This window comes from Gorilla gorilla, chromosome 1 (assembly GCF_029281585.2).
Source record: "Gorilla gorilla gorilla isolate KB3781 chromosome 1, NHGRI_mGorGor1-v2.1_pri, whole genome shotgun sequence".
NCBI classification, from domain to species: domain Eukaryota; kingdom Metazoa; phylum Chordata; class Mammalia; order Primates; family Hominidae; genus Gorilla; species Gorilla gorilla.
Window position 1 is genome coordinate 176,547,187 of NC_073224.2, and position 15,287 is coordinate 176,562,473.

The 15,287-nt window shown below is 37.0% G+C and overlaps 2 protein-coding genes across 5 annotated transcripts in view; one reads left to right on the forward strand and one right to left on the reverse strand.

Annotated features, from left to right (window-relative positions):
* The window catches only part of ITGB3BP (integrin subunit beta 3 binding protein), an 89,448-nt gene extending 82,964 nt beyond the window's left edge, over positions 1-6,484 (forward strand). For 2 of the 3 annotated variants that reach the window (XM_019019220.3, XM_063698098.1), the window contains one exon: positions 3,886-6,484. Coding sequence is in view for 1 of the 3 variants with exons in the window: in XM_063698098.1 (XP_063554168.1) it covers positions 3,886-3,947 (62 nt within the window). In the remaining 2 variants the exon portion in view is untranslated. Of the gene's footprint in view, positions 1-1,787; positions 2,805-3,885 lie in introns of all 3 variants that reach the window. The other variant, XR_008672331.2, reaches the window with a different exon arrangement.
* Positions 6,485-7,747: 1,263 nt separating this feature from the next.
* Positions 7,748-15,287, reverse strand: part of ALG6 (ALG6 alpha-1,3-glucosyltransferase) — a 69,783-nt gene continuing 62,243 nt past the window's right edge. For both annotated transcript variants that reach the window (XM_055364246.2, XM_055364260.1), the window contains one exon: positions 7,748-8,126. In XM_055364246.2, coding sequence (XP_055220221.1) covers positions 7,929-8,126 — 198 coding nt within the window. In that variant the 3' untranslated portion in view covers positions 7,748-7,928. The remainder of the gene's footprint in view (positions 8,127-15,287) is intronic.

The window sequence follows — 15,287 nt, forward strand, 5'->3', positions numbered from 1 at the left end:
TGAGGCAATTGAGGCACAAACAAGGTTAAGTACCTTGTCCCAGAATCACCTAAAACAGGGCCAGGATACTAAACTGAGTAGTCTGGTGCGAGTGCCTATGCTCTTGCCACTACCCCGTAGTAATCTGTGAATGTCAGGTTTCACTACTGGCCAAGGTTTTTATATCCTGTTAAGGATAATATATAAATATTATCCTTATAAATCCTATATGTAATAGGAGATATATATATATATCTCCTATATGTAATAGGAGATATATATATATCTCCTATATGTAATAGGAGATATATATATATCTCCTATATGTAATAGGAGATATATATATATCTCCTATATGTAATAGGAGATATATATATATTGTAATAGGAGATATAAATATATCCTATATGTAATAGGAGATATATATATGTCCTATATGTAATATCCTACATATATGTACATATATACATATATATCCTATATGTAATATGATATATATATCCTATATGTAATATAGGATATATATATCTTATATATATCCATCATGTAATATATATATAGGATATATATATCTTATATATATCCATCCACATACACCTATATTCATTCATTATAAGGTTACCATTTTACAAAATTTCTGACCCATGAAAATCCAACAGAGAACCTATTAGGTGGTGATTGATCATAGATACATCGTCACAGTTACACATTTAGTAAATGAACGTGCAACATTTAGTGTTTGATAATCTCTGTAATAAACTTACAGGGAATTCAGAGTACTGAGAATAGCTTTGTGTTAATGGATTTTAGTAAAGATAACATTTTGGGGTGTTCTTTTGAGTCTTTGAGTAATACTTTCAAGAAACTGGAAAGAATTAAAGTTGAGCTACCAGTCAACTTCCCTTTCAGTGAGAAGCAAAAGAGCAATGACAGTGAAATTAAGTGACTTCACCTTTGAGGCATTTCCCTCAGTTCTGCCTTTCACCACGTTTTCTTCTCACTTTGAGCATTTCCTTCATTATCTCCTTCATTCCCTGACTTTTCACTTTAGTGTATATGGTTTCCAAATTATTATAGTCTCCTGGGCTATAAACCCACAATCTCAGCTGCCATACAATGTCCCCCAAGTATACTGAGTTCATCATTTCCCCTCCAAAGATGTTTTTCTTCTACCTTTCTAGGGATTATATCATTCCATTGGTCAAATTCTCTCTCTGTCTCCATATCCAAAAGCTCCCAGATTATATTACTTCTGAGAATGCTTAATTCTCCTTTCCACACCCACCGTACCAGTTTATTTCTCCATTACCTCTCTTCCAGATTATCATTGTCCCTATTGTAACCTACCTGTCTGCACTTTGGTCCCTTTCCCCTACAGCCTATCCTGCTACTGGACAAATGTATGCTTTAGAAGATATCACTTTACCATATGTACGATAAAATCCAAATTTAAACTGACATTCAGGAGTCTCCCTGATCTGCCCACAGCTTACCTTTCCAGTTTCTTCATTGTGCCTTATTCATTCCAGATTACTTGCCATTTCCCAGACACCTTCCCCAGAAAGTGCGTTTCTCATGTCCTTACCTTTGGTCTTGTCTACTCAACCTAGCATGCCTTTTCCCTCATTATTGTCAAAATTTTACCCGTCTTTCAAAACCTGCTTAGAACTCATCTTCTGCATAAGCTTCCCCAAATCCCTCTCCCCCATATTCTCTCATTGCTCTTTTGTATATTTGTCATAGCTGCCTGACTGGTATGCGTAAGGGAGGATGTGAATGAAACTCCTGATTTTGTCCTTATGCCCTAGAAACCTGACAGTACTCCTGATATCACCGTGGCCAACTTCCCTACCTGCACAACAGCTCCAGCCCTCTGTCACACTTCAGTGATTATTCCTCTTGACCTGTAATTGTTCAGTGGGGAGGACTGTCCCATACAAATTCACTCCCAGAGCCTTTAAAAAGTGAAGCCTTTGTGAAACAATGCTAGAATAAGAGAGAAAGTAAGGGTGACAGCAACCCAGAGGCCACAGCCAGAGTGCTAAGACCATCAAAAGATGGGAAGAGAAAAACATTTTGGCTAATGATAACGGGATATTGGGATACTTTAGTAACAATGTGGATGAATCATTTGGGTAACACAAGGATGAGGCTTAGTATGAACAAAGCGCTGTGTATTATGACAGTTTGAAACCTAATAAGGACACAAAATATAAGGCAAGTTATGATAAATGATACAAGTTCAGACTCTTATAAGTTCTGGCCAATAACAAGTACAAACAAGGATTGTGCATCCAATGAGGATCAAAGTATCAACTTGATTGGTGGTGGAATTGATAACCCCCAACATGGCAGGCTCTCTGGTAGAAGCTTGGGGTAACTAAGGTAGATTGCCTTAAAGCAGAACTGCAACCTCTTCTTTCTCACACTAAGTCTAAATCTTGAATTCTGTGCACTTTACTGAACCTGAAAGCTGGATCTTTTAAATAGACCCCCAAGTCCGTGTGACTCTTAATGCTGTGAAGACCACAAGCCTGCCTTTTACATGCTTGACTGCAGGTCAGCACAATAGAATGGGTTGGTCTCCCTACTGCGTGAAATTAGGAAGTATTATAATAAAAAAGGTTCACTGGGATTGAGAGTAGACAGTGATAGGGAAACTACAAGGAGGGAAGAATTTGTGTAATGTTACTAGTAAAATGTAGACCAATGAATGTTCTGGACTTTGGCCAATCAAATTTGTCACACTTCCATGGAGTACAGAGGAAGAGTCGACAGAAGTTTCTTCCCCTTCAGACTGAGAAGTATAAACATTATTCTCTACTGTAAGTACCAAATGAAGAATAAGCAGTGTTATGGGAATTCACAGCAGACAGATCACCTCAGGATGGGATTATCTGTTTGTTTGTTTTTGTTTTTTAAAGACAGGGTCTCGTTCTGTCGCCCTGGCTGGAGTGCAGTGGTGCAATCATAGCTCACTGCATCCTTGACCTCCTGGGCTCAAGCAATCCCTCTGCCTTGGCCTAGGAGTACAGGCATGAGCCACCACCCCCAGCCTTATTAGGTCATTTTTAAAGATCTTTTCCCACATGCCCTATGGTAATGTATGCCATTAGTTGCCAAAGGCTGCTTCCTTCAAAGGCTTTCTCTCACAGAAGGGTTCTAAGGCTGAAGAGACATGAGCCTCTACCACCACTAGGAGTCCCCAGAGGGACATATTCTGAACAGGAATCTGTCATAGTAAATACTGTCTTTTGGGCGGGGGGCAGCTGTTGGAGGAAACACCTGCTGAAAGGCCCCTAAGGCTTATAGACAAAGGCATGTAAATAAGTTTTCTGTAGGCCCTGTTGGAGTTTTAAAATTCTCTGAGAAGTATCTCATGTAAGTATGGTCACATAAGGTAAAGAATACTGAGTGCTATGTCAGAGTAGTCATATTGACAGTTACTAGTGAAGATAATCAAAAAGCAAATGAGGCCGGGCACGGTGGCTCATGCCTGTAATCCCAGCACTCTGGGAGGCCGAGGTGGGCAGATCACGAGGTCAGGAGTTCGAGACCAGCCTGGCCAACATAGTGAAACCCCGTCTCTACTAAAAATACAAAAATTAGCTGGGTGTGGTGGCACACACCTGTAGTCCCAGCTACTCAGGAGACTGAGGCAGGAGAATCACTTGAACACGGGAGGCAGAGGTTGCAGTCAGCCAAAACCACGCCACTCCACTCCAGCCTGGGGGAGAGTCAGACTCCGTCTCAAAAGAAAAAAGCAAATGAGAGGTTGCGAGCAGCATCTAACTAAACTAGGTACCAAACTAGATTGTTATTGGGTGTTAAAATCACTTCTTAAGTCATGTATGATGTGCATGTTAACTAATTCTTGATAATATAATTATCTTTTATATCCCACAGGCATTAAAAAGAAATGCACTCACCATGAGCACCAACTTCTGCATCTGCCTGATCATATTTAAAGGAACAGAGAAATATTTGTAATTAATCTGCCCAGTAAATACCAGCTCATAGCAGTTGGCAGGTGCATGTCTGGATAAAATTTCTTGCAGCTAATTTAAACTTTCTACACGCACCAGTAGATAATCTCAATGTAAATAATACATTTCTTCTTGGCTCTTTAATGTAAGCCAACATGGAGAGGAAGATCTTGACTTATATTCTGTACCACATACACTTCTGTGGACTTTTAGCATTTGTGGGTAGACTTAATAAAGCATGTATAAAAGTGGCACCTTTGGTAGAACTATATGTTTTCCTGAAATTCAGATTAAATGTAATGATGAGTGGAATTAAGTACCAGTTTTCCCATTTAAAGCCCCAGCTGCTTATTAATTTATAGATTCTGTAAAAATTTCTTTAAAGATTTATCTAGTCTATTGTGTAGCCACTATCTCAGGAGTGAGTTTTTATTTTCCTATGCTTATAGAGAAAAAAACATTTTCAAGGTTTTAAAATTTTACACCATTTATAAAATATTAGAATGTATTTTTTCAGTACAAATGTTTAAAATATGAAGTTTTTTTTGAACTAAACTACAAAGAGTACTGAATTTAAAGAAAAGACCTTTATTAAGGGGCAATATGTGATCCATTCCAAATTATTTTGAAATATTAAATTTCAGTTATTCCGTGGTGTTTTCTGTCATCATCATGTTTTTGTTGTCACTCCCAAAATAAAGGGGAGGAGGGAATCACAGAGTATGTTATCTTGATAGTGAAACCTATGCTTTTCTTGACCATTTCTGTAAGGAAAAACTGCTACTCCTTTGGTACTTGCCCTAAATTTTAACAAAATTAGTAGAAAATATTACCATGTCATTTGAATATATCATGAAAAATAAAAACTACATGAAAATCTGAAACAAAATATAACAAATTAAGGTTGAAAATTTTCCACTGCGTGCAATGGCACAAGCCTTTAATCCCAGCTACTACTCGGGAGGCTGAAACAGGAGGATTGCTTGAGCCCAGGACTGGGCAACACAGCAAGACACCTATCTCAGAAAAAAAGAAAATAATTCACTTTCCACTTAGAGAAATTTTAGATTCACCTTTTTAAAATGAAAGGTTTTTAAAAACTGTTACTATAAATTATATAAATTACCTTCATTAATTATGTTCTTCATACTGTTTAAGAAATTTATTCTGATACAGTGCTTATAATAGGATGTTACCAAAAATATACTAAAAAAGGATTATTATAGCATTGAAAACTAACCTTAGGTTATAAGCCAAAACATTTTATAAAGTAATCTATGTTAGTCAGGTAATACAGGGTTAAGAAGTAGATCGGTTTCATATATAATCCAAGTTATATAGGTATGTGCTTAATGCTGTTAAACCAGTTACTGTATGTTTGACCTCTTGATATACTAAGCTTTTGCCTTTTAGAACAGCTGGGTCTGCTGAGAATCATTTCCCAGTTCTTTTCATTGTAGATCAGATGACTCTCACTTTATCACCCTTGGAGGCCACATGAAGGACAAAGCAGAAAGATCCACACACACAACTAATGTTTATATGAGGGGAGGGGGAGTTGCAGGGGATATACTTGCCCTGATCTTCCAATGAACATAACAGAAGAGAGACCAATTGAGACTTGAAACCACTGCGTTACTTTAACCATTATTTAGTTATATCCTATCCATCTCTTTCTCTCTGTTGAACAGAGAGGTTCCTTTGGCTGCCTTGACTTTTGTAAATGTTTCACTCAATTTGTTGTGGTTTATCATTTGGACAGAATGCTACATTGGGGATTTTTCGCCCCCACTAAGTCCTCAAAGGAAAATGACTTCTGTATGCCTCATATATGATACATGAACATACACCCTATTCTCTTCATTTTAAGAAGCAACCCTAAGTTTATTGGCAGCTGAAAAAACTGCATTTCTCAGAAATACCTCCTCCATCTAAAATGTACTTGAACATAATTTTGAAGGGCTTATTTTTTGACAGGTATATTAATGAAGAAAGTGAGAAATCTATCTTTAATATTTTTGCATAACCTAAATGTATTTATATGAAAACATCCCTATAGCCCTGAGTTTAGCTAAGAGAAATGCTTTGGAATTGCCTACTTCTGTGATAATTCATCACTGGATATTTTTGATATTTTGCTTTTTTTGAGATGGTGTCTCACTGGTCTCAAGCGATCATCCTGTATCAGCCTCTCAAATACAGACCGCTGTGCCTGGCCTCTGTTTCTGGTATTTTGTTTTGGTATTTTGGAACCTAATCCCTCTAAGTTCAATATAAACTCTTAAACCGGTTTTTAATAGATATGAGGGATACTTATAACTGCTACAAGTCTCTATAAAAACTATAGTGCAACTCAGTATGATTAGATTAAATCATCTGAAGAATGATTTAAGAATTTACCTATATGGTACCTTACAGAATTTACCTAGATGATACCTTGAATCAGGTGCATTTCATTTTACTAATATATATACGTAATACTTTTATTTCCAAATAATAAAGTTATGCTACTCCAATTATTTATAACTTCCTCATCATTTATCTAAGTCAACATTCTATGTTAAACACAAGTGTACTATTACAAAAAATATTTTTTAAAATAAAGCTACACCAGCCAGCCAAGATGCTGACATTTGGGCACAGTGATTACAGATGGTGACCATGGACAGCAATGTTCTTGCTGATTCGGCAGTGATTCAAGGCTGCTATTCTGCGTTGACCTGCCCTTTGAGTCTTTATGCACATTTGCTTTGAGAAAGAAACCTTTCTAGATTTTTGCTTTGTCTAAACCCACTTCCTTTATCAGACTTAGAAACACATACCTTCTTATATCAGCCTGTGACCATGTCTAGAACCAGTTTTTTTGTGTGTGTATGTGGTTTGATTTGCACTATATTAAAATATACCACCACTTAATATAGTTTAATGGCTATCTTATGAAAGAAATATATTCCTTAAAAAATGTTGATGGGAAAATGATTATTACAGAGGCTAAAGAAAACATATCTTTATATGAGAAACTGCAACATGGATATCATGTATTATTTTTACCAGTTGAATAATAAATATGGGCTTCTGCTAATACAGGGTGATACAGTATTAATAGGATGAAGTTAACATGAATCAATGCTCTGGCAGTGGTAACCCTGAACCATGTCAATAATAATATATATATAATGTTTAATTAAACAGAATGGTTCTGGAGGTTTAGAACCAGTGATTATGTGTAATTAAGAAGACTTCACTCAAACCACTTAAAGTTAAAGCTTACATTTAAATTCAGGAAAATTCATTTTTAATTGTATTAAAATATGCATTCTTGGAAATAAATAAGATTATGGTTTATTTGCCTTGTTAAAACAATCAAATTTGCATGTGTAATAAGGCATATTCAAACTTCAAGCAGTTTAAATTGCCTTCTCAGTAATTAAAAAGATTATCACAAATTTAATTCCCTAAGATATGACTTCTAAACAGTGAAATACACACTACTTGCATTCTAAAATGTAAGTTTGAATACCAAAATTATTAGTGATTTCCATTAAAAAGAAGGGGCTCAATTCTCCCATGAAGCTGACTATATGGTCTGATGAAGGAAGTAGGTTTAGACAAAGCAAATATCAAGAAATATTTCTCAGTTTTTTCAAGACATTTAAAAAGTGCATTTCCTGAGTAAACAATGGGATTAAGGACATGTTTCTCTTTTTTCCCCACTTGAATAGCTGTGAATAATAAAACCACATGTTTTGGCCAAGCAGTACTTAGACAAGCCTCCATTGGTCTTTGGTCTCCATATACATTTATTTTGTGTAGACAACAATGACTTTTCACCATTTCCTTTCCTGTGGTTCCATGGTTCTCAAAATGGTAATTTCATTTATACATAGCAAAAAGTTCACAAAACCTTTCAGCACTGTTCACATTTTCACATTTGTTTAGGTAACAATTTGTTTAGGAATACAGCTAGCTGATTTTCTTCTGATTTCTTCCACTTTTGGAATCCCACATAATTATAATGTTAAAGTATACCAAGAAGAACAGGAAGTTCAAGCAAGATACAAAACACACCAATACAGAAAACAAGTCCGGTAGTTTCTGAGGAGGATCCAGTGTGACAGTCATCAACGTCAGAAGCACCATAGTGATGACTGAGATAAGAAACTGCAAGGAAAAAAAGGATTACTGAGTAGTATAAAAGGTGAAATTTAAATGTACTGGAAACATTGACTTGTAGCTATTAAATGAGCAGAATTAAAGGTGAGAGTTGAGGGTCTAATTTATTCTGGTGTATCTCAACTTAGACTTCCTATTAGAATCATATGAGGGGTTTTTAAAATCTCAATGCCCACATCACACCCCAGACCAATTAAATCAGGCCTCAGTACTTTTTAAAGCTCTCCAAGTGATTCCCATGTGTAGCCAAAACCTGAGGACCCCTGTCTTCTTATACTTCCTACCACCAAGGCACTGAAGAAAGGTATCTGGGACAAATATTAACGCTAGTCGGGGTTAAATTTATAGCATCCCCTGGGGCCCAACAGGATATAAAATTCTAAGCTAATGGGTACAAATGTATAGGTAGCTAGAAGAATGCCAGTAGGCTGAATATAGTTAACATTAATGTACATTTTAAAATAGCTAGAAAATAATAAGTTGAATGTTCCTAGCATAAAGACATATTTTTAAGGTAATAAATAGCCCAGTTACCCTGATTTGATCTTCATGCATTACATGAATGAATAAATGAATCAAATTATCACATGTACCCCCAAAATATATACATCTGTTCTGTATCAATTTTTAAAATTCTAAGCTAATCTTGAGAACCCAACTGTGAAAAAGTTTTCCATGGCAAATGGAAAATTACATTTCATATTCGCTAAATGCTTTCAATGAGTAAAGCACATGAAGGCACATGAAAGAAAATGTGGTCCTCTGGCCTCAAAGAGTTTTCCATCTACTGAGGAGAATGTTAAATAAAATCACAAAGTCACACTGGCTTAAATACCAAGGTGAGTAGTAAAAATAATTAGCACATTTATTGTAGTTGTGTGGTCATCAGTTAGTGTGGTCTTCTCTAGGCCAATGTGCTATACAATAGAACTTCCTGCAGTAATGAAAATGTTTTGTCTGCACTCCAGTATAGTAGCTGCTAACCACATGTGGCTATTGGGCATTTGAAATGTACTTACTGTGACTGAGGAACTGAATTTTTATTTAAATTTAATAAGTTTAAGTTTCTATATATGTCTAGTGGCTACCGTACTGGACAGACTGTGACTCTAGACTGTGAGCTCCTTTAAGACAAAGACCAGCAAGATCTTACTCATTTTATCCCTAGCACAGTACACAGGTATACAAAAGCAGTATAAATAAATGTAGAAAGCAGTGAGAAACCGTAGTGACTTCCATGAAGTGGGTGGGACACAGAACCCTAAAGGATGCCTTAACTGCTGGCTACATTATGACAGTATTGGTAAGATCTAAATAGAGAGTAATGCAGTGATCATTCCAAATGGAAAAGCGAGGATAGGCACCAAGAAAGCTTACAAGCAGATACAAACAAAGGCTGCCAGTGTCGTTAAAGGAAAAATTCCTGAGGCAACCTTAGTGGGAAGTGCAAAGATCTGGAATGAAATCTTTAAAATAAAAGTTTCAAACTTAAGAAATATGGGACTGGTTGAAATGTCATAATACCACGATCTTGAGTCAGTGTTAAACAGAACAAAAACCCTCTCTTGCTCCAACTATTACCCCATTTGTCTGCTCCTATTTACACTTGTTTCCCAAAAGAGTTGCCTATAAACATGCTGTGTCCAGTCTTCATCCCATTCACTAGTGAACCCATACCAATTGGGCTTTCACCCTAATCACGATGAAACTGCTATAGTCAAATATCCATAATGACCTCCAGTGTAGTAAATCCCATGGTCAGTTCTTACTGCCTTACTTGATTCTCTCATTAGCATTTGAAATCACTCTCCTCTCACTGAAACACTTCGTTCACTTGGCTTCCATGACATCATACTCTTCTGGTTCTCTCCTACCTCACCCAGTTAATTCTTAGACATCTTTGCTGGTTCCTCATGTCCCCTACCTCTGCATTCTGGGGCTTCGTACCTATTCCTCTTATTAATCTATACTCATACCCTTAGTGAGTCATCCAGTAGCATGACTTTAATTACCAACTATATGTAAAGACTCAACTTCGTCTCCAGCCTGGCCCTTTCCCCTAAACCAGGGTTGTCCAATTTTTTGGCTTCCCTGGGCCACACTGGAAAAAGAAGAATTATCTTGGGCCACACATAAAATACACCAACACTAATGATAGCTGATGAGCTTTAAAAAATATCGCAAAAAAACTCCAGGTTTTAAGAAGTTTATGAATTTGTATTGCACTGCATTCAAAGCCATCCTCAGTTGCAGATTGGACAAGCTTGCGCTAAACTCTGGACTCATATATCCAGGTACTTCTTAATATCTCTACTTGGATATCTAATAGGCATCTAAAACTAAACATGTAAAAAACTCTTGGTCTCCTCATACTCCCGACTGCCCCCACCACACACAAAGTTCCTTCAGCATGCTTCCTCCAATTCGGTAAATGGCAACCCCACCCATTCAGTTATGTATGCCAAAAACCTTGGAGTCGTCTTGAACACCTCTCTTTCACAACCCCAGCAATTCCTGTTGGCTCTACCTTCAAAATATATCAAAAATCTGACCATTTCTAACCACTTCCACTGCTACCCTGGTCCACAGCACCATCATCTCATGGATTCCATTATCCACAATCTGTTCTCCACATAGCTACCATAGGGACCTTTTAAAAATGTAAGTCAGATTCTAGTCCCATTATAAGAAACTACACTGTTACCTCTCTAATCTTAGGTCCTATTATTTCTTTCCCTCACCCAGCTCCAATCACCATGACCTCCATGATGTTCACTGCATTTGCAGTTTTTCTCTTCTAGGATGTTCTACCCTCAATTATCTGCAGTTTACTTCCTTTGGTTCTTCGCTCAAGAAAGCCCTGCCACTTTAAAATTGCATTCATCCCTCCTGCATATCATATCCATTTCTCCCTTGCTTTGTTGTTCTCCATAGCACTTATCACCCTCTGACATGCCATATATTTTACACATGCTGGTGCTGGATTTCTCCACTAGAATGCAACCTCCATGGGAGCAGGGATTTCTGTTAGTTTTGGTCACTACTGTATCCTCAGCCTCCAGAACAATGCTTGCATATAGTAAGTGCTCAAAAACTATTAAAGAACAAATAAATCTGGGAGCCCATAGCGGTCCTCACCTTAAGATTACTGGACCAGATTGTGAATATCACAATAGGGCTAGACTTTGACATACACTCAGGAATCTGGGCCTATACTGACAAAAAATGAACTTTATATCTACTTTCCATTTGAACCCCTGAGTAAAGTTAATCCTCTCCTTGTCTTTCCTGTTCACCTCTTAACTTCCTACCTCCCACACCACTATCCTCCATGGTCATTACCTAAAGTGCAAAACCCTCAGGACACCCATTCAACTCTGCCCTGAGAATACCTGCCTTGTCTTCCTACAAGATCTAAATATAAAATATCTCCTTTGAAACCTTCCCCTACACTCCCCTAATAGAGTTAGTCATTCTTTTCTCTTTGTTATCTGGGTACTTTGGGCAATCCTCTATGTAGTACTCAAAAATATAAATAAGTATAGCCTGTTGGGCTTGGCGCGGTAGCTCATGCCTGTAATCCCAGCACTTTGGGAGGCTGAGGCGGGTGGATCACGAGGTCAGGAGTTCGAGACCAGCCTGGCCAATATGGTGAAACCCCGTCTCTATTAAAAATACAAAAATTGGCGGGGTGTGGTGGCACGTGCCTGTAGTCCCAGCTACTCGGGAGGCTGAGGCAGAAGAATTGCATAAACCCAGGAGGTGGAGGTTGCAGTGAGCCAAGATCATGCCATTGCACTCCAGCCTGGGCAACAAGAGTGAAACTCCATCTCAAAAAGAATAAAATAAAAAATAAAAATTAGGCAAGCAAGATGGTGCATGCCTATAATCCTAGCTACTCAGGAGGCTGAGGAAGGAGGATCACTTGGGCCCAGGAGTTCCAGGTTGCAGTGAGTTATAAATGCACCACCGCACTCCCACCTAGGCAAGAGAGTGAGATCCTGTCTCAACAACAACAACTTCATAACATTTGTAGTAGTTGCCAAATATTCCATGGAGCTTATATACTTATTCATGTATCATTTTTCAACTACTGGATAATTGAGCTGCCTCTAATTTTTCATTATAATAATTAGATGAATATTCATTCATTCAACAAACAAAAATCAGAGCACCTATTCTTTGCCAGGCACTGATAGATGCTACAGATAAAATGGTATGTATAAAATGCAGAGTTCTTGACCTCAAATACATTGCAATCTAGCATTTTAGACAGCCTTGAATGTAATGTGATATGCCTTAAATATATGAACTTTATGAGTAGACAAAGACGTCACATGAAAACTACATGTTAGTGTCTCTTATGAATATAAATGCAAAAATCATCAACAGAATACTGTCAAACTGAAGCCAGTGGCAGATAAAAAGAATTATACACCATGATCCAGTAGGATTTATCCTAGGAATTCAAGGTTAGTGTAACATACAAAAATCAATCAATGAAATATGTCATATAATAGAATAAAGGAAAAAAAAAAAACACATGACCAAAGATGCAGAAAAAGAATTAGACAGAATCCAGCATTTTCTCATGAGAAAAACATGTAAACTAGGAATCGAAGAGAACTTCCTCAACCAGATAAAAGACATCTATTTTAAAAAGCCCACAGTTAACATCATAGTTAATGGTGACAGACCAGATGCTTTCCCTCTAATATCAAGTAAAAGAGAAGATGTCCACTCTTGTTACCTGTATTCAACACTGTCTTATAGGTCCTAGGGCAATTAGGCAAGTAAGAGAAATAAAAGATAAAAGTCATCCACATTAGAAAGGAAGAAGTAAAACTCATGGTTTGCAGATTACATTATCTTGTATATTGAAAACTGTAGGAAATCCATTAAAAACCTATGCCGAAGAATACAAGTTGAATATACAAAAATATATTTGTATATAGTAGCAATGAACATTATGAAAATGAAATTAAGAAAACAATTCCTTTACAATAGCATCATAAAGAATTATGCTTTAGGATCATTCGTTATACTTAAGAATAAATTTAACAAAAGAAGTCCAAAACTTATACACTGAAAACTACAAAACATTGTTGAAAGAAATTAAATATCTAAATAAATGGAAATACATCCTGTGTTTGTTCATTGGAAGACTAAATATTAAGACGGCAATATTCATGGTGAAACTCCATCTCTAAAAAAATTAGCCAGGTGTGGTGGCACATGCCCATAGTCCCAGCTATTAAGGGGGCTGAGGTGGGAAGATTGCTTGAGCCTGGGAGGCAGAGGTTGCAGTGAGCCAAGATCACACCATTGCACTCCAGTCTGGGCAACAAAGTGAGACCTTGTCTCAAAAATATAAAGCAATATTCCACAAACTGATATGCAGAATTGACTCAGTCCCTATCAAAATCTCAGCTGAGTTTTGGGAGAAAACTGATGAACTTCTAAAAATAATATGAAAATAAAGGGATGTAAAATAGATAAAACAATCTTGTAAAAGAACAAAATCAGTGGACTTGCATTTTCAGTTTCAAAACTAACTACAAAGCTACAGTAAACAAGACAGTATGGCAGTGGCATAAGGATAGACATATAGATCAATGGAACAGAACTGAGATTCCAGAAATAAACCCTTACATTTAAGAACAACTGATTTTCAACAAGAGTGCCAAGACAATTCAATGGAACTGAAATAATTGAATAAAGTCAGACTCCTACCTCACACCATATACAATATTAACTCAAAGTGACTCAAAGGCATAGATTTAAAAACTATAAAACTCTTAGAAGAAAATACAGGGGTAAATATTTGTGACCACTGGTTATACAATGGTTTCTTAGATATGACACCAAAAGCACAACAAAAGAAAAAAATAGATATACTGGATGTTATCAAAATCAAAACTTTTCTGCTGCAAATGATACCATCAAGAAAGTGAAAAGGCAACACACAGAATGGGAGAGGATATTTGCAAGTTAAATATCTGGTAAGGAACTCATATCAAGAATATATATTTAAAAAACTCTTAAAACTCAAAAAGACAACCCAGTTTAAAATGGGCAAAGGATTTGAATAGGCATTTCTCCAAAGAAGATATACAAATGGCCAATAAGCACATGAAAAGATGTTCAACATCATTAGTCATTAGGGAAATGCAAGTCAGCACTCCAATGAAATACCACCTCACACCCACTAGGATGGTTATAATTAAAAAGACAACAAATGCTGTGAAAGATGTGGAGAAATTAGAACCCTCACACATCGTTGGTGAGAATGAAGAATTGTGCTGCACTTTGGAAAACAGTTTGGCAGTTTCTGAAGATGTTAAACATAGAATTACCATATGATCCAGCAATTCTACTCCCAGGTATACACATAAGGGAAATGAAAACATATGTGCACTCAATACCTTGTAAACAAATGTTCACACAGCATTATTATATTCATAACACTAAAAAAGTAGAAACAACTTCATGTTCATTAATTGATGAATGGATAAACAAAATGTGGTATATCCATATAATGGAATATAATTCGGTAATAAAAAGGAATAAAGTACTGATATATGCTATAACAAATGAACCTCAAAAATTTGCTAAGTGGCTGGGCGCGGTGGCTCATGCCTGTAATCCCAGCACTTTGGGAGGCCAAGGCAGGCAGATCTTGAGGTCAGGAGTTCAAGACCAGCTTGGCCAACATACTGAAATCCCATCACTACTAAAAATACAAAAATTAGCCGGGCATAGTGGCGCATGCCTGTAGTTCCAGCTACTAGGGAGGCTGAGGCAGGAGAATCGCTTGAATCCGGGAGGCAGAGGTTGCAGTGAGACAAGATCATGCCACTGCACTCTAGCCTGAGTGACAGAGCAAGACTCTGTCTCAAAAAAATAAATAAATACACACACACACACACACACACACACACGCTAAGTGAAAGAACCGAGTCATAAAGACCACAATTTTATTATCCCATGTTATGGACTGAATTAAAATTCGTATGTTGAAGCCCTAACCCCCAATGTGACTGTATTTGGAGATACAGCCTTTTGGGAGGTAAATAAGGTTAAATTAGATGATAAGAATGGGGCCCTAATCCAGTAGTACTGGTGTCCTTACAAGAAAAGGAAGAGACA